Below are 24,036 nucleotides of genomic sequence, written 5' to 3'. Positions count from 1 at the left end.
TCTCAAGCTAATCTCTCCCACTGGATCTATACACACCCTGCTGTGGGTGTGGATACACACCCAGAGAAGGAGAAAGGCTTCTTTCACACATTCAGATGTCAAGAGCTGAAATAATGTTCTGGCTTATTGCACAGTAACCACCTGTTGGTGTACAGTATGTATATGTGTTTGTGCACATGTATACAAGATACATTGTGTATGCGTATAAGCAAGCTGTATGTTATGATTCCTGCATTCAGGACACATCTAAGTCACAATGATCCGTCCAGGTGCATCCCGATGGGATGGGAACTAATAAGATTTCAGCAGGGTCAAACACACACTCACATGCTCAGTTTTCCAGCTTGGAGGTCCCAGTGGTCACAGATGTTGAGGGGACATGATGCAATGCAAAGAAACAGATCTCTATCTCTGTCCGGATCAGCACTAACCCTGAGCAATAACTTTACGAGAATCCAGCGGAAAAAAAATTAATCAAATTATAACATGCATGATAATATGCACTTTTATGAAACACTGTATAAATAAACTTGAATTAAATATCAATTTTCAATATATCGAAATGTGTGCTTTACAATTGTTTGACACTATACAAATGGTTTACAGAAAAAAAAAAAACTTGGATGAAAAGCCAAATGTTTAGAAAACAGGTGAGACACCCTCACCTCAATTATTGCCATTATGAATGTTTCCACAAGCACTTGATCCACAATCATTAATGCGCTTTTATACTTGCACTAAACCCTTGCTTTGTACTGTTTTACTGTCACACCTAAATCCCTGTACAAGCATGTAATTTGGCCAAAATTGTTAAACTTTGGAACCCTGAATTACAGCACTTTACACTGATATAGCATTTTCACACACTCTAAACATGTCACAGAATGGGTCCTTTACCACCATCTGTGTAAATGGGAATAATTAGGAGGCCATGATTGATAAAGGACATTATGCAAAGTGGCCAGGATGCCTAGGTTACACAATTGGAACCCCACAGACCAAGCACCCTTCTTTCAACAGCAATCATAGTATTCCCCAGGAAGTCTCCCATCCAGGAACTGGCCAGGCTCAACCCTGCTTAGCCTGAATGGAAACCAGAGGAGAGTTGCAGAGTGATTGCTGCTAGATTTTAAAAGGTTTTATTAGCTTTTATCTTTTACATTAAATAGCTACACTAATGTTTTGTAATTTAAAATAAACCACTCGCATTTTGAGATGAATTCACCATATATAATGACAGGGCGACCTCTCCTGTTAGTGCAAGAAACTACACATGCTGCTCTAGAGATGCATAAATAAGGGTAGTGAAGCGTCCTCTAACGTCCATTGTTTGTATAAGTCTTCTAATTTTTATAAATTACCCAAAACAAAAGTGCACGTTGAACACAGATACAGAATAAACATACTTCTTTATGATTTAAATCTAAATATTCAGTGCTTTGAAAAGAAGCATGTCATATACTTCTCAAATTCTTTCAATTTCTTTTACAAATAGCATTGTCTGTGTTGCCAATATCGGTATTAAATTCAAAAGGGTACATATTTTTGTGCCCATGAGCTCCATCATTTACTTGTGACAGCGAGGAGGAGCCCGGGCTGTTTATTCGTTCACGTCACTCTTTCTCTCATTCCCTTCTTCCTTCCTTCCTTCCTTCCTGCCGAACACAGAGAACCAGACCAGCAACAATTCGAACTAGAAAGCGACATTCAAATCTTCCAAAGTGTTTTCTACGTATACACCCGATTTTTGGAGCGTGGTAAGTTCGACAACGGTCCGTTCATTATTGCCATAGAAACAGAAAACGAAACTGATCGAATAGCCCCCGAAATAAAGCCCGGCTGTCCCACTGTCTATCCCAGCGAAACTCACCGATTTCTGTATAACTGGCCTCAAAATATAATGTGCACTCTGAACTGGATGCTGATATTTACATTTCCGCTTTTCATCTGACATCTACATTACGATTTGCGCTAGTATTTCCGAGGGAGCGATTCCGTATTTAGGTCATTTTATAGAGCCAAAATGTCGCGGTTTCTTTTTACTTCCACATTCTCTCATGGCACAAACAGATGGCGTCGGGAGGGGAATGGAGGGAGTGTAAAAGAGCCGCATAAACGAATAGAGCAGGCCACACTCGCCTTCGGTTAGCCTAGCTCACTGTATGACCGGAGCAAAACTTAAGACAGGCCCATCCCCGTGCCGTCTGGATTCAAGTTTCCCTCTCTGAAGTTTCTTTTCACAACTCTTTACATTTGGACGGAATGTATGCTAGCTGGTGATGCTGAAGAATTTGGCGAAGTTTTAAGATGGAGCTAGCTGGCTAGTGAATTTGCGTGGGATTTGTTGAAGTGTGGTTTATGGATATTCGTTGCCATTATTTATTTTAAAGATAGTGAGTGAATATATTATGATGACTGCGATTGTTTGTCAACATCAGGTCAGGTGCATCGTTGTCACGCACCATCTTCAGATCAGATGTTCTGCGTGCTGAAAGAATATCAGCATCAGAGTTTGTTTAGCTACTTTTACCGCCTGGGTGACAGTTTATGCATCTCATTTGTTCAGACTCTTCTTGCATGAAGCATGATGTTTAAATTTGACTTTTGAAGACATTGCTGTCCAAATATTAATTTACAGGACTATGAAGTGTTTTGTTAAGTGATAGATCAATATGAGAAGTGGAGGAGCTGGAGTAGTTCCCTCACCCGTGGAACCAGAGTGCAGCAGGTTTGATGAGTGGTTCCTCCAGCCTTGCTGCCGTCATTGATCTGCTCCTCAGTAACCAGCCCCGTTTTCCCTCAAGGTGCACACAGAGGTCTCTAAGATGCCCCATATTCGGCTCATGCCCACATCGCTGGCTTGATGTTGCTCTCTACTGACAACAGCACAGAGATATTCCAAGCTTCCCCCTATGGAAGAAGCCACCACAGCTTACCGCTTCCCCTTGATGTTGCTAAGGGTCATCATTAGTGCCATCCCAACAAGCTGTGCCACACCACCGCTAACATCGCCGGGAAGGCCTATGCAGCAGCTGGCGAAGCAGCCTCAGCCCTACGCTTGATGGCTGTCCTGCAGGTGATTCAGTTGAAGATGCTGAAGCATCTTTATTAGCACAGCCCTGATCCGGAGGTCATCGGACTGACCTCACAACGCCCAATCTATCGGCCGCACGATGAGGATTTTGGTTGTGTTGGACCAGTATCTCTGGCTGACTCTCATTGATATGAAGGGCACAGAGAAGGTCATCCTTCTTAACGCCCTTCCAGAAATGCGACTGCTTGGGATTCAACGCTTCCTTCTGTCGCTGTAGCTAGATGCACCTCTTAAACAGTGTTCTACTTCAGTAATGAGTTATATTAAGCACTGAGATTCGCCGCTTCTATCTCTTGTATTACAGCGAAGTGCTGCTATGCAACTTGTTGTGATAAATGTCTTCTAATGCAGTATTTCTACTGTGAGACATTGTGCTTGGGGCCGTTAGCTCCGCTTGTGCTTAGCACCCTTTGCAGTAACATGGCTTGATTGGAGCATGTTTCCCATAGCGTCACAGGTGACGCACGAGAACGAGACGTTGCGTTTATGCAATGTTACTGCTATGCTCAGGGTTTTTTCGTAAGTGGCTTATTCAAAAGATTCTGAGGTAATACACCGCATTATATAGGAGGCGTTCCCGCTTCTAAGTCGTGTACTTGAATGGCATTGGCTATTGCGGTGCAATAGCGTTATTGCAATCAGGCCGTGTTGCCAAGTCTGCAGTTTTCCCGCAGAATAGGACTACTTTAACACTGTTGCCACTGGTTGCTATTCATGTCCGCGGGTTGAAGCAACTCCAAATAACACATTTAGCCCTTGGAATGCGAATTTTACCAGGGGAACCCCACCAAAAACGTGGATTTTACCCCCCCGGAACGCAGTTTTTACTGGGGGACCCCCCACCCCGAAACGCTATTGGGCTAGTTTTGAGTAGCAAATAGGTGAGTGATTTTGTTGTGAAATTCTGGCAACCCTGCAATCAGGCTTCAGTATTTCTAGGAGAAAGGTGTTTCCCCATAGCGTCAAAGATGATGCAATGTCTCGTTCCCTCATTTCAGGCAACCGAGGTTACGCCAAAAACCAGAGATGTTATATTTTATAATTACAGTTATCTTTATAGTTATTATTCTTTGTGTGAATGGGTCTTAATTTTATGATAATAGGGGAGTCCAAACCATAGCTATGATAATGACACAGAGGAATGATATCATTGGGATAATTTTAAGACTAATTTTTAAAAAATCTGATTAACGAAAAAAAAACAAAAAAATTTTGGCCAATTAGAACCCACCCTTAAACCTTAAAGAGCTTGAGCTTTTAAAGCAGCAGATGACATAACTGTTGGTGTCTTTATAGTTATTGTTATGGTTATTTTTTAGTTTAGTTTAGTTTTAGTTGAGTTTAGAATGATTATTAAGACTTTATAGGTGTCGTAGTTACCCTCCTTGGTGTGAATGGGTTGGTTCACATGCATAAATCAATTTCAAAGTCTTCCAAACAGCTTTGTATATAATGCACATTTATGTTTTTGAATTAATGTATTAGTTTATGAATTTTGAATTAATATTGAGAATATATATTTATACATTTATGCTATTTGGTGCACACTCATTTGTCACTAATTGTTTATGTAAATAGCAATACTTACGTACAGTATATAGCAGCAATTGGTCACTCTGCTATCCAGATAGTAGTATCGGTCATTGAAAAACCCATGTCAGTCCACCACTGTTTTTTGTTTTGTTCTTGTTTTTTTTACACATGTATATGGTAACGAATAGGTTTGATTAGGTAAAGGATGGCAAAACATGTAGGCCTACAGATGTCAATTTGTGTTACACAAGGGGTGAATGACTTTTTTATGGGTTGATGAGAGATGTGAGGTGTCAATTATGCTCTATGAAGAATTTACTATTTTCTATGCCCTTTTTAATGCTGTAAAATCACACAGCCCCTTTCCCTCTATCACACACTCCTTAGTGACTTAATGACTCCTTAGGTTTCTGTAGATGAGAATTATATTACTAATAAAACCTAAAAGTCAGTCTTTATAAAAGTAGCTCTTTGTGAGATGCTTTAGCTGGGACAGCTGGTAGTTAAATTCTTGTATGTTTCCGCTTGCTTGCCTGATATAATGCTCTATATTTATTGTTGCTCTTGAAAACTGTATTTCTAAAAATACAGTTTTCTTATAAAAAAAACAATGGCACAATTTGTAGATAATGAAGTAGCACATATGTAGGCTACTTCTGTTATTATGCAGTGATGAGGCATGAAAGATAATAAATTACAACGACTGTCACTGTACTATATTTGTGAAATATAGATGCAGTTTAGACTGAGCTTTAATCACTGTGACTGTTTAAATCGTTTGCTGCATGGAATAACTTTTATAATTCTTGCTTTGTTCCAATGTAAACCTTATCATGTTACATAGGCAATCGGTTACATCAAAATTTTTAAGTTAAATTCCAAGTTTAAGAAAGCGGAACTTTTTATTTTGTACTCATACATTTTAATTGTTCTTAAATTGAAATATTTGAGTAAATTAATTCATATATTTAACTTAAAATTATCCTGCATGCTGGGAAATAGAAATCCCAGTCCAGTTTCAGTTAAACTTAAGTTTGTCTAAATTAAAAGAAATTAGTTCATCAAACTCAAAACAATGAAAAAGTTCAGTTTACTTAAAATATGTCAGTACTGTGAACATCGAAAGAAAAGGAAAAATGCTAAATACTCATAAAAGTTCATTTGATTGAACTAATTCCTTTAAGTTTGTCCTACTCAAACCAATTAATTATTTTCAGCATTGTGGTTTAGTGTTTGCTGCTCTGAAAACTCTCTTCATGCAGTCAAGAAAAACAATCATTCCCTTTATTTGGTCAATCAAAAATAGTTTCTCTTTGCATGTGGCCAGCATCTATATTAGTTGTACGTTTGAGACAACAAAGACAATTGCAGAGGTGTAAAAATAGCACATGAATGATTTTTCTTTTCATAATTTTCCAAAAATTGTGCTTAGTGATACTTAAGTTTTGAAACAAGATTTTTAGTGGGGATGCTAGTGCTAGGGGATTGTTCTGTCCTTGCCATTCAAGATCATTAAATCACAACTTCAAAGTAGTTTAGATGGTGGTTAGTAGTGTTTTATTTGTTGCATGCCTCTCTGTTTGTATTTTGGTTTAATTAGTTAGTTGTTCTTTGCCAGTGCCTTTTATGATTCACAAAATGATACAAGACACCAGTTTTGCTACACATTTTGTCAAAACACATTTTTAGCACTTCCAGTGTTTATGAAGTTACTGTGTTTTGACTAAATGCCGCATTGGGTACTAAACACTATTCATCAAGACATTTCGGGAAGCTGCATATTCAAAACATTGCTCATACCTGATTTGCATCTTGTGATTGTCCTTGCTGAATATTATTCAACTTCTTTGCACACTTGACTTCATAATATTGTTATTAATTTGAATTCATAACATTGTACCAAATTCCTTTGTATATTACTGAGATGTGCAGACCTTCCTCAGGGGAGATCCTGTCAATATTCTCTCTCTCCCTCTCTTCCTTCCCTTCCCCCTATGTTTTGAATTCTCTCTACTTTTTTCTTTCTTTTCCATTTGTTCCCATTTAATACCCCCACAACATACACTCAAACGGAGTTAACTTTTTCTATTTTCTTACTTTTTTTTTTCTCCATCGTTCCCTTTTGCTATGATTCTCTCTCTTTCCCATTTCTCTCTCTCTGTATCTTTCCCCCTCCCTCCACTCTCTCTCTCTCCCCTCCCTCTCCTGTTCTCTTTATCTCCTCCCCTCTCTCCCTCGATTTCTCTCTTACCATTTGCTCTCTCACAATACCCCCCTCCCTCCTCACTGGCAAAGGCTTCTCTTCTCCTCCCTCATCCCTCCATTTTCTCTTCTTTCACAATGCTTCTCTCTCTCTCAGCCATTTTAAATGGAGGTATATCTACTTATCTTAAATCCATTAAAAATCAATACTTGCTCAGTAATCGTGACTTAATGAGAATTAAGGTGTAATTATATCCCACAGTTATAAATTAAGTTTAATCACTAATGAACAATGAACCTCATTCATGAAAACCAGTAGAATGAATGGTTCATAAAACCGTTCATCCAAAAGCTTAAAAATGCTGCCTTTGGAGGATGCATTCCAAGGTAGGAAGGCATCAAGGCATGTCCGAATCTAATTTTAGCTTCACTTCCTATTTCCTGAGATACATTAATTTGATTGATTTTTGAAGGCAGCATAGATATATCCTTTGCGTCCTTTGAAATCCCACGATTCTGTGCCTTCCATTCTGTGACAGTTGAGCCCAAAATTAAAGATGGTGTCTGAAGGTTGCGGTTGGTGATCAGTCTGTGTGTAAATGTATGTTTTTGACCAACGGTTTCCACTTTTAATGTCATTTCTATTGAGAGATCCCTATTGTAGTAATTAAATATTTGCTTAGTTTTCACAAAAAGCTCTCCTTTTTTTTTATTGTAGATCATTAAACTGCTATGCTGCCTCAAAAGTCTGCCCGAAATCAGTTTCAAGAGGTACCATGTCCAAACACTGCCTGCAAAGTTATTGCGTAATAGGGCAGCGAGGTTGCAAAGTTTTTGGACACAGCATAGCACAGCTTCCCATACCTTATTGCTTAATTGTTTACTAATTGTGGTTTGAATTTAACTGGATGTCAAAAAAAATGTACCAAAATCTACATCCTGTTATTAGTGATTTTGTCCATAACAAGTTTGTTTGTTGAAGCTGTGATGTAACCATATGTAGCAACAGATCTTTTCTTCTGTATTGTGATGGACATCCGAGTAAAATGGATTATAAAAAAAGAAGTACAGCAGCGATTTGGTTCAATTCATTGGTTGTTGATTGGATATAGGCAGATTGTAAGAAAGGGATGAGTGTATGCAGACCAAATGATTGGAGCAGCATACACCACCAGAAAGAAGTCTGTGCTTTCATTGGATGATCGAGTTATGACATTTTGAAGAACAGCGAAGCATAAATGCATCATAATAGCTTGACAGTAAAAAATGGATTCTTGTGTCTAAGAACATAAATGCATATCGCATAGTGTCTGCTGAGCATTAAAACAGAGAGATATGCTGAACGCTTCTGTTTCTCAGGGTTCAGGCCAAAAGGTCCTCGTCTGGCACGGAGTCTCTCAGATGCACTCTCATGCGCTCTCAGCCTCTGTTCTGTCAGCCTGCTAAACAAACTTGAAGCTGTCGGATGATTTCCTTTTTCCCCTCTGCTTATACATATCCATTTTGTACTCCTCTTTAATTTGATCAGATTGTTTTATAGAATGTTTTCTGTATTTCTTCTAAAATACTTGCAGCTCCCATCTGTTTTTACGCTCTGTCAAACACATCTTCTCTTTGTGTGCTCGCTGTGATGTACATGTATGCCTATATGTTTATGGCTGAGCTCACATTTTCACAGCATGAATGTTTGTGTTCTCAAATGTGTTTCGCAAGTGTATGCAAGAGAGAATGTCTGAGCGAGACAGTTGGAGAGGGTAAGGGGAAAAGAAAGAAAGAAGGAAAGAAAGAAAGAAGGAAAGAAAGAAAAAGAGGGGGAGGGAGGGAATGAGTGAGTGAAGGAAAAGAGCACTGTATGTGTGTGCTTGCTTGCACCAAAGAGAGAGAGAGAGAGACAGAAAAAGAGAGAGAGGAGAGTGGGGGAGGGGAAAGCAGAGAGAGAAAAAGAGTGAGAGAGGAAAAAGAGAGCACACATACACAGAGAACAGAGAGAGAGTACGAGAAACACAGAGGAGAGAGTGTCTGTTTTGGTCCAGAGAACATATAATGTATGAAGGGGAGGGCAGCGGGTGAATTCAAACCTGTGACTCTGCCTCAGGATGAGATCTCTCAAACACCTGAAGCCACAGACCAAGAAAAATGTGGTGAGTCCCCTTCGCAACTGCTCCAATGCATTCTGAGAGCTCAGTTTGTTTGGCAGATTGTTTGTGTGTATGTATGTGTGTGTTCGCTAAACTGGATGGCCCAACTGAGTGGCCTGATCAAATGGCTCAACATATTTTTGTATATATATATATATTTGATTGATTCTTGTTTTTAATTACCACGCTTTATTTGCAGTGATTTAAAAAAAATATATATATTATTTGATCTGTTTCGAAATTCATCATAGTGTTTCAGCTGCTTTCAGTCGCCATTGTCTCTCTTATACCCTAATCCTTCATTCTGCCTGTCTTTCATTTTTTTCAGTCTCTTTCTATTTCTTTCTCGCTCAATCTTTCTTGCTTGCTTTCACTCAGTAACCCAGCCACTCTCTGCCCCTCCCTCTCTTTTTCTACTTCTCTTTCTGTTAACTCACTCGTTCTCCTTGCTGAATGTCTTCTTTCCCTTATTCTGTATAGTCTCTCGCTGTCTTTTTAAAGATACACGGTTGTTCTTGAAAATACCTAGAAAAGTCATCATTACATAATTACTTTTGTTACATGATTTGCATGATGTTCAAGCAGACTTTGGATTTTCTTAAGATGTGGAATCCTCCTTTAAAAAGGGTCACCTGTCTGAGGGAATGAGGCTTCGTGTTGAGTGAGTGAGATGGAGAGGTAGCACGTATGAATACTAGACAGCGCTGACTGGGTTACCTAGTTTTAAAGGGAGAGTTCACCCAAAAATGAAAATTCTGTCATCATTTACTGTCATGTCATTCTAAATCTGACTTTCTTACGTCTGTGGAACACAGAAGATATTTTGAGAAATGTTTGTTTTGTCCATATAATGCCAGTCAGTGCTAACCAAAACTGTTGGGTTACCAACATTCTTCAAAGTTATACAGGTTTGGAATGACATAAGGGTGAGTAAATGATGACAATTTTCAATTTGGGGAAAACTATAGGTTTTAAGTTGAAGTGCATTTTATTATTTTTTTTGCACCTCTAGTGCTACCAAACAGAATTACCATCATTTGTTTTGAACAGGCAGACATGGCAACATCGGTTCAGTCAATGGTGTGATTGTCACAATACCTTAACCACACAATATCTTTAGATAAAAGTTTGCAAATGATTTTGAGTAGTTTCGAACTAATAGAGAAACTGGGCATGTTGGCCTACTAAACTAATCTGCTTGTGTTTATGTGTGTGCTCTACAGGAGGAGAAGACACAGCGGCTGGTCAGATGTTATTCTGAGGCCATGCACCAGCAGATGGATGCAGGCACACAGACAGACCCTGTGGTGGTCCTGTCTCTGGCCCAAGCAGCTGTGTTGGGACTCATCTCACAGAACGAGGTCTTTGGCGCCACCATCGCCCCCAACGGCTTCTACACCGGAGACCCCAAAGAGTCCCCCGCTCCGCCAGGTGAGAGAATGGACTACGAATACGCCGACCAGCTTATAGGAGCCAACGGCGACTATCTTGGAGAGAATTTGGGCGAGGATGGGCACATGCACTCCAGCTGTGCCGAGAGAAGGTGGCAGGGGCAACCCGAGAACAGCAAACCCTCTGTAGAGCACCAAGACATGGCATCACACATTAAAGGAGAGGCTGTGACCCCAGGTTGCCCTCCTGCACTCACATGATGAATAACATGGTGCCCAGAGAAGGCATGCAGATGGTGGACCCCTCCAGCTACAGGGTCCTGCCCAAACCCCAACCCAACAACTGCTGCTCCACCTGCGTCAGAGACCCCAAGAATACGCACCCTCCGACTGACCAACATTTACACCCTCATTCCCACAACCACACACCTCATGAGGTTCCTTCACGCAACAGGAGCCACGCACATGAAAAAGGAGTAGATGAGGTAACTGAAGACAGGGACAACGGGAGAAATGGCATGGGGAAAGCAGGAAGCGGTGGCGAGGAAATTAGCAGCTATTTTCAGGCTAACGAGGTCAGCTATGAGGGCGGCGAGATGGAAGGGGTAGGGGACTTCGATGAGAACAGTGAGGGGATGTTCTGGGCAGAGCCCGTGGAAGGAGAGGCACCCCGTGGCCGCCGTATCGACCGACTGGACATTAACATCCAGATCAATGAGTCGTACTGTGTGGACGTTGGTGAGGGCCTGAAGCGATGGAAGTGCCGCATGTGTGAGAAGTCATACACCTCCAAGTACAATCTGGTCACGCACATCCTGGGCCACAATGGCATCAAACCACATGCGTGTCCACATTGCGGCAAACTCTTCAAGCAGCCCAGCCACCTACAGACGCACCTGCTGACACACCAGGGCACACGGCCACACAAGTGCACTGTCTGCAAGAAGGGCTTCACCCAGACCAGCCACCTGAAGCGGCACATGCTGCAGCACACTGACGTTAAGCCCTACAGTTGTCGTTTTTGTCGTCGTGGTTTTGCCTACCCCAGTGAACTCCGTGCTCACGAAGTAAAGCATGAACGAGGCCGGTGCCACGTCTGCTCACAGTGCGGCATGGAGTTTCCTACCTATGCCCACCTGAAGCGTCATCAGGTGAGCCACCAAGGACCTTCCACCTTCCAGTGTAGCCAGTGCAACAAGTCGTTTGCCTACCGCAGCCAGCTGCAGAATCACCTGCTGAAGCACCAAACGCAGCGCTCCTTCTCCTGCAGTCAGTGTGGCCTGCAGTTCCTTCAACTGCATCAGCTACGCCAACACTCCCTAACACACAAGACAAACAAGCCTCAGGCCCGCGCTACTAAGGTATTTGTGTGTTTTTGAACAGCTGTATATCATTGCTGTTGTTGTATTGGTTTCTTTCTGTTATGTTATGGTGTGGTCATATACTGTGTGAACAATGATTGCATGATAGTAAATTTTTCAGTACTGTAAATCAGCCATAGTTTAAATTAATGGTATTGGTAATACTGGGTCATTCCGACTGTTTTACATTTTAGATCATCATCTAACAGAAACACAAAGGGATAGTGATAGATAACGGTATAAACTCTGTAGGGGTTAACCCTTTGTTTGCTGAGTGTGCTCCTAGTTTACTTCACACTTCTGTATAAACCTATGATTCCAATCCACTGGTAGATATATATATATATATATATATATATATATATATATATATATATCTATCCCATCTCTCTCTACATCATTCACTGATTGACTGGTAAAGGCTTTTATCCTTTCTCTTCTCTCCGTTTTCGATTCCCTCTCAGCCATTTTCCTTTTAACAATGTCCATTGTAGCTCAAGATCTACCTAGCCAGCATTAGTACCTAATACAGTGTAAACACTGCAGTATAGTATTTCAGTTGATACCATAACAAATTGTTCATTTATATGCCAATTGTTTAGACTAATGTTGTCATAAAATGATTTAAAATGCACAATTTGCATCGAACCTTTTGTGACGTTGCCATGGTTTATTTTAGTTGTTTGTTGTGCTTTTTTCCCATTAGGGAACAAAGGGGTTTAAGTGTGACGTATGTGCCCGAGAGTTTACATTGTCTGCAAACCTAAAGAGGCACATGTTAATCCATGCCAGTGTCCGGCCATTCCAGTGTCATGTGTGCTTCAAATCTTTCGTCCAGAAACAGACCCTCAAAACTCACATGATTGTACACCTGCCTGTGAAACCCTTCAAGTGCAAGGTAAGACTTAAAATGCTCTTCACACCAACTCTTTGACACTTTCTCAGTCTGGTATGTAAAGCTCTTTTGATTCTTTTCCACAGGTGTGCGGGAAGTCATTTAACCGAATGTACAACCTCCTGGGCCACATGCACCTCCATGCAGGCAGTAAGCCCTTCAAATGTGCATGCTGTTCGAGTAAATTTAACCTGAAGGGCAATCTTAGCAGACACATGAAGGTCAAACATGGAATGGACGTCTCTCCAGATGGACAAGGTGAGAAGAATACAACCATATTTGATCAACATCCTCTAACATGGCAGTTAAATGTTTCTAACATACATTTCATTTTGATTTTTGATACAGATGGCCCACCAGACATGGAGCCTCATGAGGACTATGAGGATGAGAACTTCAATTTTACAGCACCAGAGAATATGGAAAACAGTGATGCACCGAACCTAACTAAGCTCTCTGAAGTGGCCATCCAGGAACTTGACTATTATAATTTTGGGAAGGATGTGGGAAACTACAGTACAGCATAAAATATTTTGAATTAAAGTCAAGCTGAATAAATGTTAAGGAACAAATGACCTGTGCTGGCACTCATCAACCATGAGTTGATTGAGATGTTCCTCCATGAGAACCAATGATCACCTTTTTGGAGTTGCTCACCTTTGGTAGTTGGAGGCCATCTTGACCTCCTGGGGTTGATCTCATGGGGTAGCCACTGAAACGATGGAACGATAGTTTGCAAAGAGTCCTTTAACTCTTTTCAGCTCTAACAAACATCAACGCTGTATTTTTAGTATGTTGTGGATCACATGGTTACATTAATACCTGATAAATTAGCATCATGACATGCAGGTGCAGGGTGTGTATTAATTTGTGTAAATTAATACACACCCTCCTCCAAATATAATTTTGGTTGGGAATATGGAAATAGGAGGTGCATGCAGCCTTGTGGCCTTCATCGGTGTGGTACCTCAGAGCAGTCTATTGTATTAACTTGAGTTATTTTCATTTATATCGCCTTCACTTACAGTAACTCCAAGAAACACACCAAGAGATTTCTAGTGTAAAAGAAAAAACCTGTAAGGCCCATGTAAATGGTTGGATATCTGCATGAGTAGATAGGGTTGTGTGGGTAAAAAAAAAACAACAACAAAAAAAGTGTGAGCGTGTGCCTGGGCCCTGGCTACCAAAGCTAAAGCTCTTCATCTGGTACAGGACCATATGCCCATTCCTGAGCACCACTACTGTTGCCAGAATTAAACTAATCTAAAGTTTGGTTTAACAACTTTTGAATGGAAAATTACTGTTCCTTTGTATTGATTTGCTATTTATTTTGCACTTTGGAAAAATCAATTACTTATGATGAGCCTCTTTCTTCACTGACTGTTTGAGTTCTGGTTTAACTAAAAGAGATAAAGCCTGTCACATCCATAGTAAACTGTTTCTCAAGGCAACTCTGCAGATTCTTAAATAAACCTGTTTGTTTTTTAAGTTTATATGTATTGGTGTGAATGTTTTGATGGATAATGTGTTAAACTGACTTTTAGATTAGACTATAAACTTTCTTTCCATTTGAATTCAGGATGAGTATGTGTCCATAACAAAACAGGTACAAATCACGATAAGCTACTGTATCATGTGGCATTATTTGAATGAAAAAAAAAAAAAGATGACTAAGAAAATGATTCAAGTCTTCATATACTCTTCTTTAATATTACAAGAATGAAATCAAACAGCATATTTTATGTAAAACAACAGGCTAGTGCTATGTTGTGCATTAAAAAACTTAAACTTTTCAGCTAAAACGTCAACTCTGTATTTTTAGTATGTTGTGGATCACATGGTTACATTAATACCCAATACATTAGTATCATGACATGCAGGTGCATACACATGCAGTCTTGTGTTAAAGTAATACACACCCTCCTCCAAATATAATTCTGGTTGGGAATATGGAAATAATCAGAGCAGTCTATTATATGTATTGGAGTGCATGTTTTGATGGATAATGTGTTAAACTGACTTTTAGATTGGACTATAAACTTTTTTTGCATTTGAATTCAGGATGAGCATGTATTCATAAGAAAACACTAGTATGGCATTATTTGAAAAAAAAAGAAAAGATGACTAATAAAGTTATTCAAGTCTTTATATACCTTTAATAGTACATGTTAATGTTACAAGAACGAAAACAGCATATTTTATATCAAATAACATTACAAGCAAGTGCTTTGTTGTGCGTATTAAAAAAAAAGAGGGAATCAGAACAACAATACAATCAAATCAACAAACAGGTAAATAAATTGATCTTTCCTAGTTGATGAAACAGTCAGTAAAGATGTGCAGCCTCCCACTTGAATTGCCTCCAAGCAGAGCGTTCCTGCTTGGGTGGAATGCTGTGATGGAGCACACCGTGGTCAGGTGGTCCATGTTGCGAAAAGTGTGAAGGAGACGACCGCTCTCGTGATATACCTGAATTCGGCGAGGCCTGTCCATGCTGCCAATTACAAAACATTCTTGGTGCTTGGGGTCCCATACTGCACTCAGCTTGGACAACCACCGACCTGTCTGCATGTTGTGCCTACACAGAAAGAATTTAACTGTTCAATGGGCACCTCTGATTGATTTAAAAAAAAAAAGAAAAAAAAAAGTTCTAGTTCAGAAAAAAAAGTTAAAATGTTCCAATGTAGAATATTGCAGAATAATCTAGATGTCTAGTCAGAATAAAATATAAGCACATTTATAAAAGATAAATGTACACAAAATAATGTTTTGTTGATACTGGTAAAAACTGCATTTAGTTATGAAGTATGTAAATATAGGATTCTGGAGGCCACTTTGTGTGAGGCCTTAAAAGGGTTAGTTCAGTCATGACAACTCTCGGAGTGAATTAATTGAACCAGCATTTATTGGCATGGGGCATGGAATATGCATAGCTTGATTTTGGTGCACAAGATCTGCTACGCTGTGACAGCTGCTGAGCAAATACAACAATTTGTTCAGCTTAGTCAAAATAACCAACAAAAAGAAGGCTGCTGCTGCAAAAAATGGTAGAACCCCCGTTGCAGATCTCTACAGGTGGCGCTGGGGAGGAGGAGGGATGACAGAAGCTTTCCCAGCACACCATCCCAAAAGTAGGGTAGGGTTAGAGTTTCATGCCTGAACTATGTATTTCACCCCAAAAATTAAAACTCTGTCATCATTTACTGACCCGCATGTTGTTCCAAACCCCTAAGACTTTCGTTCATCTTTGGAAAACAAATCATGATGCTTTTAATGAAATCTGACAGATTTCTGTCCCTCCCTCCTACATATGAATTGAGCAGGTTAGTCCAAATTTTCTTTATATGATGAACAGATTTAATTTAAGCTTATATTCACATTTAAACATTCATCAAGTTGTGGTAAACGGAAGCTCAAGCTTGTTTGCTTGACATGCGAGAACCAATGAGGTTCCTTCTCATGTGTTACGCAACACGTTTGAGCTTCCGCAAGAACCAATGAGGTTTGTTCTTGCAAGTCAAGCAGGCTCGGTTTAGCTTCCGTTTTATGTTCGCTGATCGATGTTTATGTTTGAATAAAAGCTTAAATTAAATCTATTCATCAAATAAAGTGATCGAGACTTCAGAAAATTTGTACTAAACCACTCAATTCATATAAATTAGTTTTAGTTCATAACTCTTTATGAACACTTTGAAGCGTCAAAGTGGTAGTTGCGTACTGTCAATGGAGAGACAGAAATCTCTCAAATTTCATTAAAAATATCTTTGTGTTCCGAAGATGAACAAAATTCTTACGAGTCTGAAACGACATGAGGTAATTAACAACAGAATTGGGTGAACTAACCCTTTAAAGTGTTACATATGATGCTAGGCTCAGTTTTGCAGCCCTTTTTACACCACATAATTCTTTTGATTTTAAAACAAGTCTGTATCATTATTTTTGTAAAAGAGACCACTGTTCAAAAGTTTGTCAGTAAGATTTTTAATGCTTTTGAAGGAAGTCCCTTAAGCTCAGGGCTGCAATTGTGAAATATTAGTATTATAAGTATTATGTATTATAACTTAAAATATAATTTTTTTCTATTTTAATATATTTTTAAAATGTATTTTTCTCCTTTTAATGGCAGCTGAACTTTCATTACTCCAGTCTTCAGTGGCACATGATCCTTCAGAAATCATTCTAATACTTTTAGTGCTCAAGAGACATTTCTATTATCATACATATTGAAAACGGTCATGCTGCCCATATTTTTGTGGAAAACATGATACATAATGTAAAAACCTAATGTCAAAGTTACTGACCTTAGTATTTTGAACAGTAGTGTGTAACCGATGATGTCACAAAAGATGATTTTTACACATATGATAACACCCATACTTACAAAATTGAAGTTAGTACAGGAGTATTGCCATCCATTTGGGAAGTGTTGAATACCCTAAAACAAAATTGCAAAAAGGTTAATAAAACATTTATATTACAAACTGTAATGCATTTCCAATTCTGCAGGCTCCAACAGACCCTATAGAGGATAAGCGGTTTTGAGGATGGATGGCATTTACAATTCTTGGAAGACTATTTTATAGTAAATTGCTTTGTATAGTTTATAGGAGTATAGGTAGTAAGGGGAAAACATACACACATATAAAGAGGACAAAGCCTGTTCAACCTATTCTGACACATCAAATATGGTAATAGCCATGATGCTCTGGCACCCTCTATTGGTACATTTGCAAGAAGCACTTCTAGCAGTGATGCTTGAGATCTATGAGCACCTGATCGTGTCGTCCATGCAAGTGGTCAGAACTCTGTTGCCTGTGAGTGGGGAGAAAAAGGCACTGGAGACGCTGCGGCTATGACCATTGAGTTTACAGACTGCTCGATTGTTCCTTCTCTTTAGATGGCGCAAGTCATATATGTTCACAAAACTAAAAGGGTAATAAGACAAACATTTACTCAGCAATTTGTGAAACATCATGTTGATCATTATTTGGTGAAAATTGACTGAAACAGTCTAGTTTAGAAGAGTTGTCTGATACCTGCTCTCTGCCACAACAAAGTAATGCTGTTGCACAGGATGGACATGAACAGAGCGCAAAGGATTTGCAGCCATGGCATGCAGAGATTCATATTCCCTGCAATCACACATTTCCTTTATAATTTATGATGTAAAAAAATATGTATCTCTATGTCAGTGGTTCCCAAACTTTTTAATATGGATTCCCCCTGAAGGATTCTGCGTACCCCCTCTCTTCCACTTAGACTGTGCCTTAGATTATCTCCTAAATTGACTTTCCAGTGCATTTTTTATCTTTATAAATACCTTTGCAGCATTAATAATGTTTTAAATTAAAAAAATAAATAAATAATATGCAATGATGATAAAAACGTGAAAAGTGATTCTTTTAAATACTAAAACTGCCAGTAGGTGGTGGTAAGTCATGGTCTTAATGCATGAGTCAGAGTCATTCATTCATTCATTCATTCATTCAGTAAGGAAGCAAGTGGCTGTATTTATGAATAAATCATTGAATCAATGATTTTCATGAACAACTCGTTCACAAAACACAGCTGTACTTCTGCTTGGCTTTCGTTGGAACTATTATTTCATTGCAAAATAGAGTAAATACTGACAATACTGTGATGAACATCACTTAGTTAATATTACCCTTTTGTTTGTTGAACTGTTGTATAAAATCAATGTCACATTTGCAGTCGTGTGGATATTTGAATTTGCAGTCTTGCTCGTATAATATTAACAACATTAAAAACAAGAACTTACAAAAGGTATGTTTTAAATCAAGAGTTTGAATCTTAAATTGATCTCTATGCACCTTTTGTGCTAGGATATTTGTTCTCCATGCTAGTAAGCACTAAATCTACAGGTACATTGTCGAGAACGGCAGTAACATAGTGCGATTTGGCTTTGCTAAGGCAGCAGACTGCACGCAACCTATATGCACCCATACTGCTTATGTGGAAATGGATGCAGTCAGTTCTGAACGCAAAAGATTTGGTATTTTGATTGGATGTCACATATTTACAGCATTGTGCCTGTTAGAAATACATGATCGGATTTAAAGGTGCTAAAGAGGATGTTTTGTTTTATACATTTTTGCAATATTACTTGAAACTGTCTTTACTAACTGATAAAAGACTATTTATTAGGTGCACTGAAAGTAATAATATTAATATACATCATCTGTGCACGAGGTAGGGCCTTAAAAACATCAGCCAATCGTTTACGCGATCATCGCGTAAACGATTGGCCCTCTGGCTTGTCAATCACTGCCGTGACGTTCCTTTTGAGAGACGAGCGCGGCTGCGCTCTCCAGTAACTTTCCACGCTCTACAGGCACCGCATGCAATGTTTTTGTCAGGAGACAGGAGTAACAACTGCAGATTATGAGTTACCTGCGGTGAGTCCGACATAATGAATCCAAAAAACACGACACAGCGAATGCCGGTGGTAAACACTCGTGTTCCATTACGAGTGTTTACGAGTTTTGGGAGGCGTTCCTTTGAAATGTGTTGTGAAGGAGGGGGGCTGTTCTTACGCATGCGCTCATTTCAAAAACTCAGTAACAGTCTTTGGATTCTCAGTCGACGAAAAAATCCTCTCTATCACCTTTAATGTTATTTTAAGGTGGGGAAGAATTAAATGAACAGCAAAACTCAGCATTTTGTTCACGCACCCCCTCTGTCGCCTCACGTACCCATGTTTGGGAACCACTGCTCTATGGGGTATTTAGGTTTAACATTTATGTTGACATTTCGGTCTTACCCAGGAGTTCTGCGGTCAACAACGACAACATCTCCATTCCCATCACCAAATAGTAATGTGGAGCAGTCATTTGACAAAAAGTCAAAACTTCTCAGGACAGAGGTTGAGCGATAGACCTGAGTACAAAACAGTGGTGTTATCTGTAAAGTGTTGAAGGCTGTACATCTGTAAGATGGCATCAAGAAAGAGGATCAAAAACCAGATATTGGATGATAAGATGATTTACTAGAGATACACTAATGCGTGTAAAAAATGGTTTTGTTTGTTTGTTTAGCAAATGACAGATTCCAATATTTCCCAAAAAATTTCAGATTCCAATATTTTGTTACTGTTCTTTTTTTCATGCTTGTAGCCAATATGGAATTTCTTTATCATTTATACACTACCATTCAAAAGTTTGGGGTCAGAAAGATTTTTTTACATGCTTTTGAAAGAAGTCTTATGATCACCAAGGCTGCATTTATTTGATCAAATTTACAGTAAAAACATAATATTGTGAAATATTATTAGAATTCAATATAACAATTTTCTAGTAAAAATTAAGACACATTTTAAAATGTATTTTATTCCTGTGATGGCAAAGCTGAATTTTCAGCATCATTACATCTTCAGTGTCACATGATCCTTCAGAAATCATTCTAATATGCTGATTTGGTGCTTAAGAAACATTTTGTATTATTATCAATGATGAAAACAGTTGTGCTGCTTCATGTTTGTGGAAACCATAAAACATTTTTTGATAGATATAAAGTTCAAAAGAACAGCACTGATTTAAAATAGAAACCTTTCATAACATTATAAATGTCTAAGGGGCCGTTGACACAGAAGGCGCTACTTTTCCATTATTTTTCAATATAAATGTGCTAGATGGACATTTTTCGCGTATTTTTGCAGCATCTTGCGCATGACACAGCATTCTAAAAATGTGGCACTCAAGTTAAAATAAGTTCAACTTTTAAAAAACGCATCTCAAGACCTTGCACTTTTTTTTCGTGTCTTGTGTTTTTAACAACAAAAACGTGTTCTGTGTGAACCGGCCCTTACAGTCACTTTTGATCAATTTAATGCATCCCTGCTGAGAAAAAAATATTAAGTCCTGTAAAAAAAAAATAATAATAAAAAAAAAAAAATTATATATATTATCTTACTGATAATATACTGACCCTAACTTTTGAACGGTAGTGTATGTGATGTGCAACAACACGCACTGAACTCTCCAAATATTCAATTAGGCCTACACATTGTGGCATATATATGTGCACAAAGACTGTAGCTTGACTATACAAAAACCTGTTATCACAACTTGATGGTGCATCTCTAGAAATATTACACAATAAATGTGTGTGTATGACCAGTGTAAACATTTCAAAGACCAGCTGTAATTTTCACCTCTTCAAACACAGCCTTCTCCAGGTCCATGCTGCGTGCAGATCCATCATAGCTGACTGTGATGAGGTTGCAAGGGTGAGATGAGAAGGCCATGCTGGTAATTATACGAGAGTGGGGTTCAAAGCAGAGTACACCATCATCACCCCATTTAGCATCCTTAGGGAAACACAGTTAATATTATACATTATGATAGGCATAACAGAGAAAATCTGGAATAGCCATTAGTCACTTAATCACATCCCCACTATCCAACGTTCACAAACATCTCTCCTTTGTATCACCCCATTATAATGTTATCTCACTGGTTTCCAGAGCCCCAGGTGGCCCGACTTGTCTCCTGCTGCCATGAGCAAGCTAGAAGCAGAGGGGTGAAAAGCTGCTGAACAGATCCGTTCTTTCACAACTTTCACCACATAACCTTCATTGATAGATAATTTCTGCAGCACTTCTTTGTACCTGAAAACAAATATGTTATTACATTTAAAACAAATGATACATTCCAACTGTGTAAAATGCTACTAATTACTACAAGATTAACACTATTTGAAACTGACAGAAGAGACACCAAAATGAAATGCATAGATGCCATGTTACTCACGATTTCAAATCCAATGTTTTTGTGTCTTGTTTTAATGGGACCTAAAAAAGATACAAATCATACAGATTTTGGGTTTATATGTGATGCACAAGTAACTGGAATATGACCAAATTCCAATTAATATAGGAGTGTTTTTGTGCATGTGTAAACACTGACCTCATTCCAGAGATTTAATAAATCTTCAGGTACCTGGAAATCTTCATCCAGGTTGATTGGATCCAGTGGTATTGGTCCAGGGGGTTTTTCTGAAAATTTTTCCTGAAATATGACACATTTGTTTAATTTAAAAAAATTCAATTATTTCATAGTATTTTGTCAAGATTGTGTTAAAATTTAACATTAACACTTTCAATTCAGATGCATGTCAGTGACTTACGTATCTTTTGTCTGTAGACGGGCTAATTTCCAGAGTAACAGCTGTCTGAGGACCCCTATTCTGTAGCCGCAGTGACTTGCGAACAGGGAGCATCTCTGTTTCTGTCTTTTCCCTAAAGTAAATAATTTCTTTAGTTAGTGAGACGGTGTAGTTTTGGACCATTAAACATTAGGACCACTTCAACTGAAAATAATACAATTATATTAATAGGTAATACCAATATATTGAAATAAATATTATTCACGTTGTTTTCATTGTGCCATTTTAATAAGTTACTATTAATAGTTACTTTTTCAGGCCTTTCTGAGCAGGCTTTGGCTTGGGTCTCAGAGATTCAGAAATCTGCAAAAGAGTACCAATGTAATTTATTAAGTCAATGGCATAAAGTCAAGCAAGTTTCATGTGAAAAACAGCCAAATTATTAAAACATGACTCTCCTGCCTCACTACAAAGTTTTACCTGAGGCAACTTCAGGGAATTGAGGAAGGCCTGGTTCTGACGGATATTCTCCAGTCGCTCCAGCTCATATTCAGACAAACCCTCACGATAACCCTGTTTGAGACGACAAAGAAAAGGTGGATTTTGCCATTCAGATGGAAAGTCGACATTTTGGCTGTAGACAGGATCATGTAGCGTTTGTACTTACTGGAGGAAATTCTCTGTCGTTGTCTGATTGTGTCTTTCGAACATTTTCTTCTTCCTCACTGTCATTTTTCTAAGATAATATGTAATAGTCAATATACAAGTTCACAAACACAATTAGTGCTTAAATGTTCCATAAGGGACGTCTTTACCTTTCTCTTGACTGCCTTTCTGGTGTTTTTCACCTCAGACCTAAATGTCAGACATTTTGGGGATAAAATTTGTTTCTTTTCATGGTTTTGCTTCTCTCTGATACGCCGGGACGCCCGAGGCACCGGTTCATCCATTCCAGGATTTTGAGGCGGTGTCCTCTCCTAAAAATGACAAGTTTTACATTCAAAAAATAATCCGGCCTTAACGACCAGCATGTTTCTGCGCCCTGTGTCATACAGGGGGCGCTATAATCACTGCATTGGACTGCAGGAGTTTCTTCTTCTCGGTATTTTTAACGAAAACAATATAAACACTACAACACAGACCGAATCTGTTTTTATTTGCCCGTTACAGTAATTAACTTTATTTTCTTTAAATATAATAGTCTTCGCTGTCGCTCAAGTGTGCCTCAGATATAAATAATCGAAATAACGGTTAAACCTGTTTCAATATTCTCTTCTCGTCGTCATCCATTCGTGAACCAAACGTCATTTACGCGTTCGAGCTACACGTACAGTAAACTGTCTCTCTATACATGTATTATGTACTGGCAAGATAAGTATGACATACCGACTAGTTATCAGCACGTGCTTTATTTCTATAAAGTCTTGGAAGTGAGAAACGTTTAGTAAGGGAGCGAACCTCACCTGTAAAAGTTGCATCGTCTCTAAACTTTTTTCACTGTTATCTGCATCCATGTCTATGCAGGTGAGATTATTCAACACACTTCCTTTGAATCACGCTGTTATGGAAACTCCCGCGTTACTCATCTGTTTTGTAACTCTCCCCGCCCCTTTTGTTATGGAACTGAAAGAGTGAAAGTTGATTTGATCTTCTCTTAAGACAATTCTGAGTTGTCATCATCTGGGAGGTGTTTTAATGTGCACTCGTGACGTTTCATGTTTAGGTAGCCTACTTATTTATACAATACAATACAATATAAGTTTATTTATGTAGCACATTTAAAAACAACTGGTGTTGACCAAAGTGCTTTACAAGGCAAAAGAAGTCGACAATAACGACAAAATTTAAGCACTAGAGAAACAATAAAAGTAAAAAGAATAAAAATAAAGGAGAACAGCTAGTTACAAAAGAAATTTAGGCCACTATGAGTCACGGGATATTGAAAGCCATGGAAAAAAAGTAAGTTTTCAGGGCAGATTTAAAAGTTGACAAGGTTTGGGCAGATCTGATGTAGGCTGGAAGGCTATTCCATAACTTGGGGCCGATGGCCGCAAATGCGCGATCACCCCCGTTTTTAAGTCTGGTTCTAGGAACATATAGTAATTCTGAGTTCCTAGATCTAAGTGATCTAGACTGAGAGGATGGAAGCAGTAATTCAGATAGGTACTATTTAACCCTGCTCACTACTTTAAAACCGGTGCAGTAAACTAACACATCCATGATTTGTTAAATCAAAATAAATTGTTTAAATAAAGTGAACAGCACCAAAAAAAAAAAAAAAAAAAAAAAAATATATATA

The 24,036-nt window shown here is 38.7% G+C and overlaps 2 protein-coding genes across 3 annotated transcripts; one reads left to right on the top strand and one right to left on the bottom strand.

Annotated features, from left to right (window-relative positions):
- Positions 1 to 5,749: 5,749 nt before the first annotated feature.
- Positions 5,750 to 14,107, top strand: znf710b (zinc finger protein 710b). The gene is given in 6 exon segments (XM_048184305.1): positions 5,750 to 8,970; positions 10,191 to 10,593; positions 10,596 to 11,719; positions 12,426 to 12,617; positions 12,701 to 12,872; positions 12,963 to 14,107. Coding segments are annotated over 6 exon segments (2,115 nt in total). The 5' UTR covers positions 5,750 to 8,925; the 3' UTR covers positions 13,142 to 14,107.
- A 643-nt stretch (positions 14,108 to 14,750) lies between these two features.
- wdr76 (WD repeat domain 76) lies at positions 14,751 to 23,361 on the bottom strand. Of its 2 annotated transcripts, none has more exons than XM_048184306.1 (15): positions 23,201 to 23,361; positions 22,553 to 22,714; positions 22,405 to 22,473; positions 22,218 to 22,310; positions 22,048 to 22,100; positions 21,759 to 21,870; positions 21,539 to 21,640; positions 21,383 to 21,423; positions 21,087 to 21,240; positions 20,785 to 20,940; positions 19,396 to 19,511; positions 17,651 to 17,746; positions 17,387 to 17,539; positions 16,996 to 17,049; positions 14,751 to 15,192 (listed from the first exon to the last, which is right to left on the bottom strand). In XM_048184306.1, exons 1-15 carry the CDS (start codon positions 23,249 to 23,251, stop codon positions 14,925 to 14,927), a joined length of 1,680 nt encoding a protein of 559 aa, XP_048040263.1. In that variant the 5' UTR covers positions 23,252 to 23,361; the 3' UTR covers positions 14,751 to 14,924. The 2 variants fall into 2 exon arrangements, with proteins under 2 accessions (XP_048040263.1, XP_048040264.1); XM_048184307.1 differs by having other exon boundaries at positions 21,572 to 21,640.
- Between the last annotated feature and the right edge of the window lie 675 nt (positions 23,362 to 24,036).

The sequence above is a fragment of the Megalobrama amblycephala genome, linkage group LG3 (genome assembly GCF_018812025.1).
Source record: "Megalobrama amblycephala isolate DHTTF-2021 linkage group LG3, ASM1881202v1, whole genome shotgun sequence".
In the NCBI taxonomy this organism is placed as follows: domain Eukaryota; kingdom Metazoa; phylum Chordata; class Actinopteri; order Cypriniformes; family Xenocyprididae; genus Megalobrama; species Megalobrama amblycephala.
The sequence above is the reverse complement of the archived record's forward strand: the minus strand, read 5'-3'. Positions and strand labels throughout refer to the sequence as shown.

Bases quoted from the DNA above. Each gene is read 5' to 3' on its own strand.
- wdr76 (XM_048184306.1), bottom strand. From the start codon at position 23,251: ATGGATGCAGATAACAGTGAAAAAAGTTTAGAGACGATGCAACTTTTA. The intron at 21,241-21,382 runs GTGAGTAACATG...ATTTGTTTTCAG, and splicing joins AAAACATTGGATTTGAAATC to GTACAAAGAAGTGCTGCAGA. The intron at 17,747-19,395 runs GTAAGACCGAAA...GTGTGATTGCAG, and splicing joins GTTGACCGCAGAACTCCTGG to GGAATATGAATCTCTGCATG.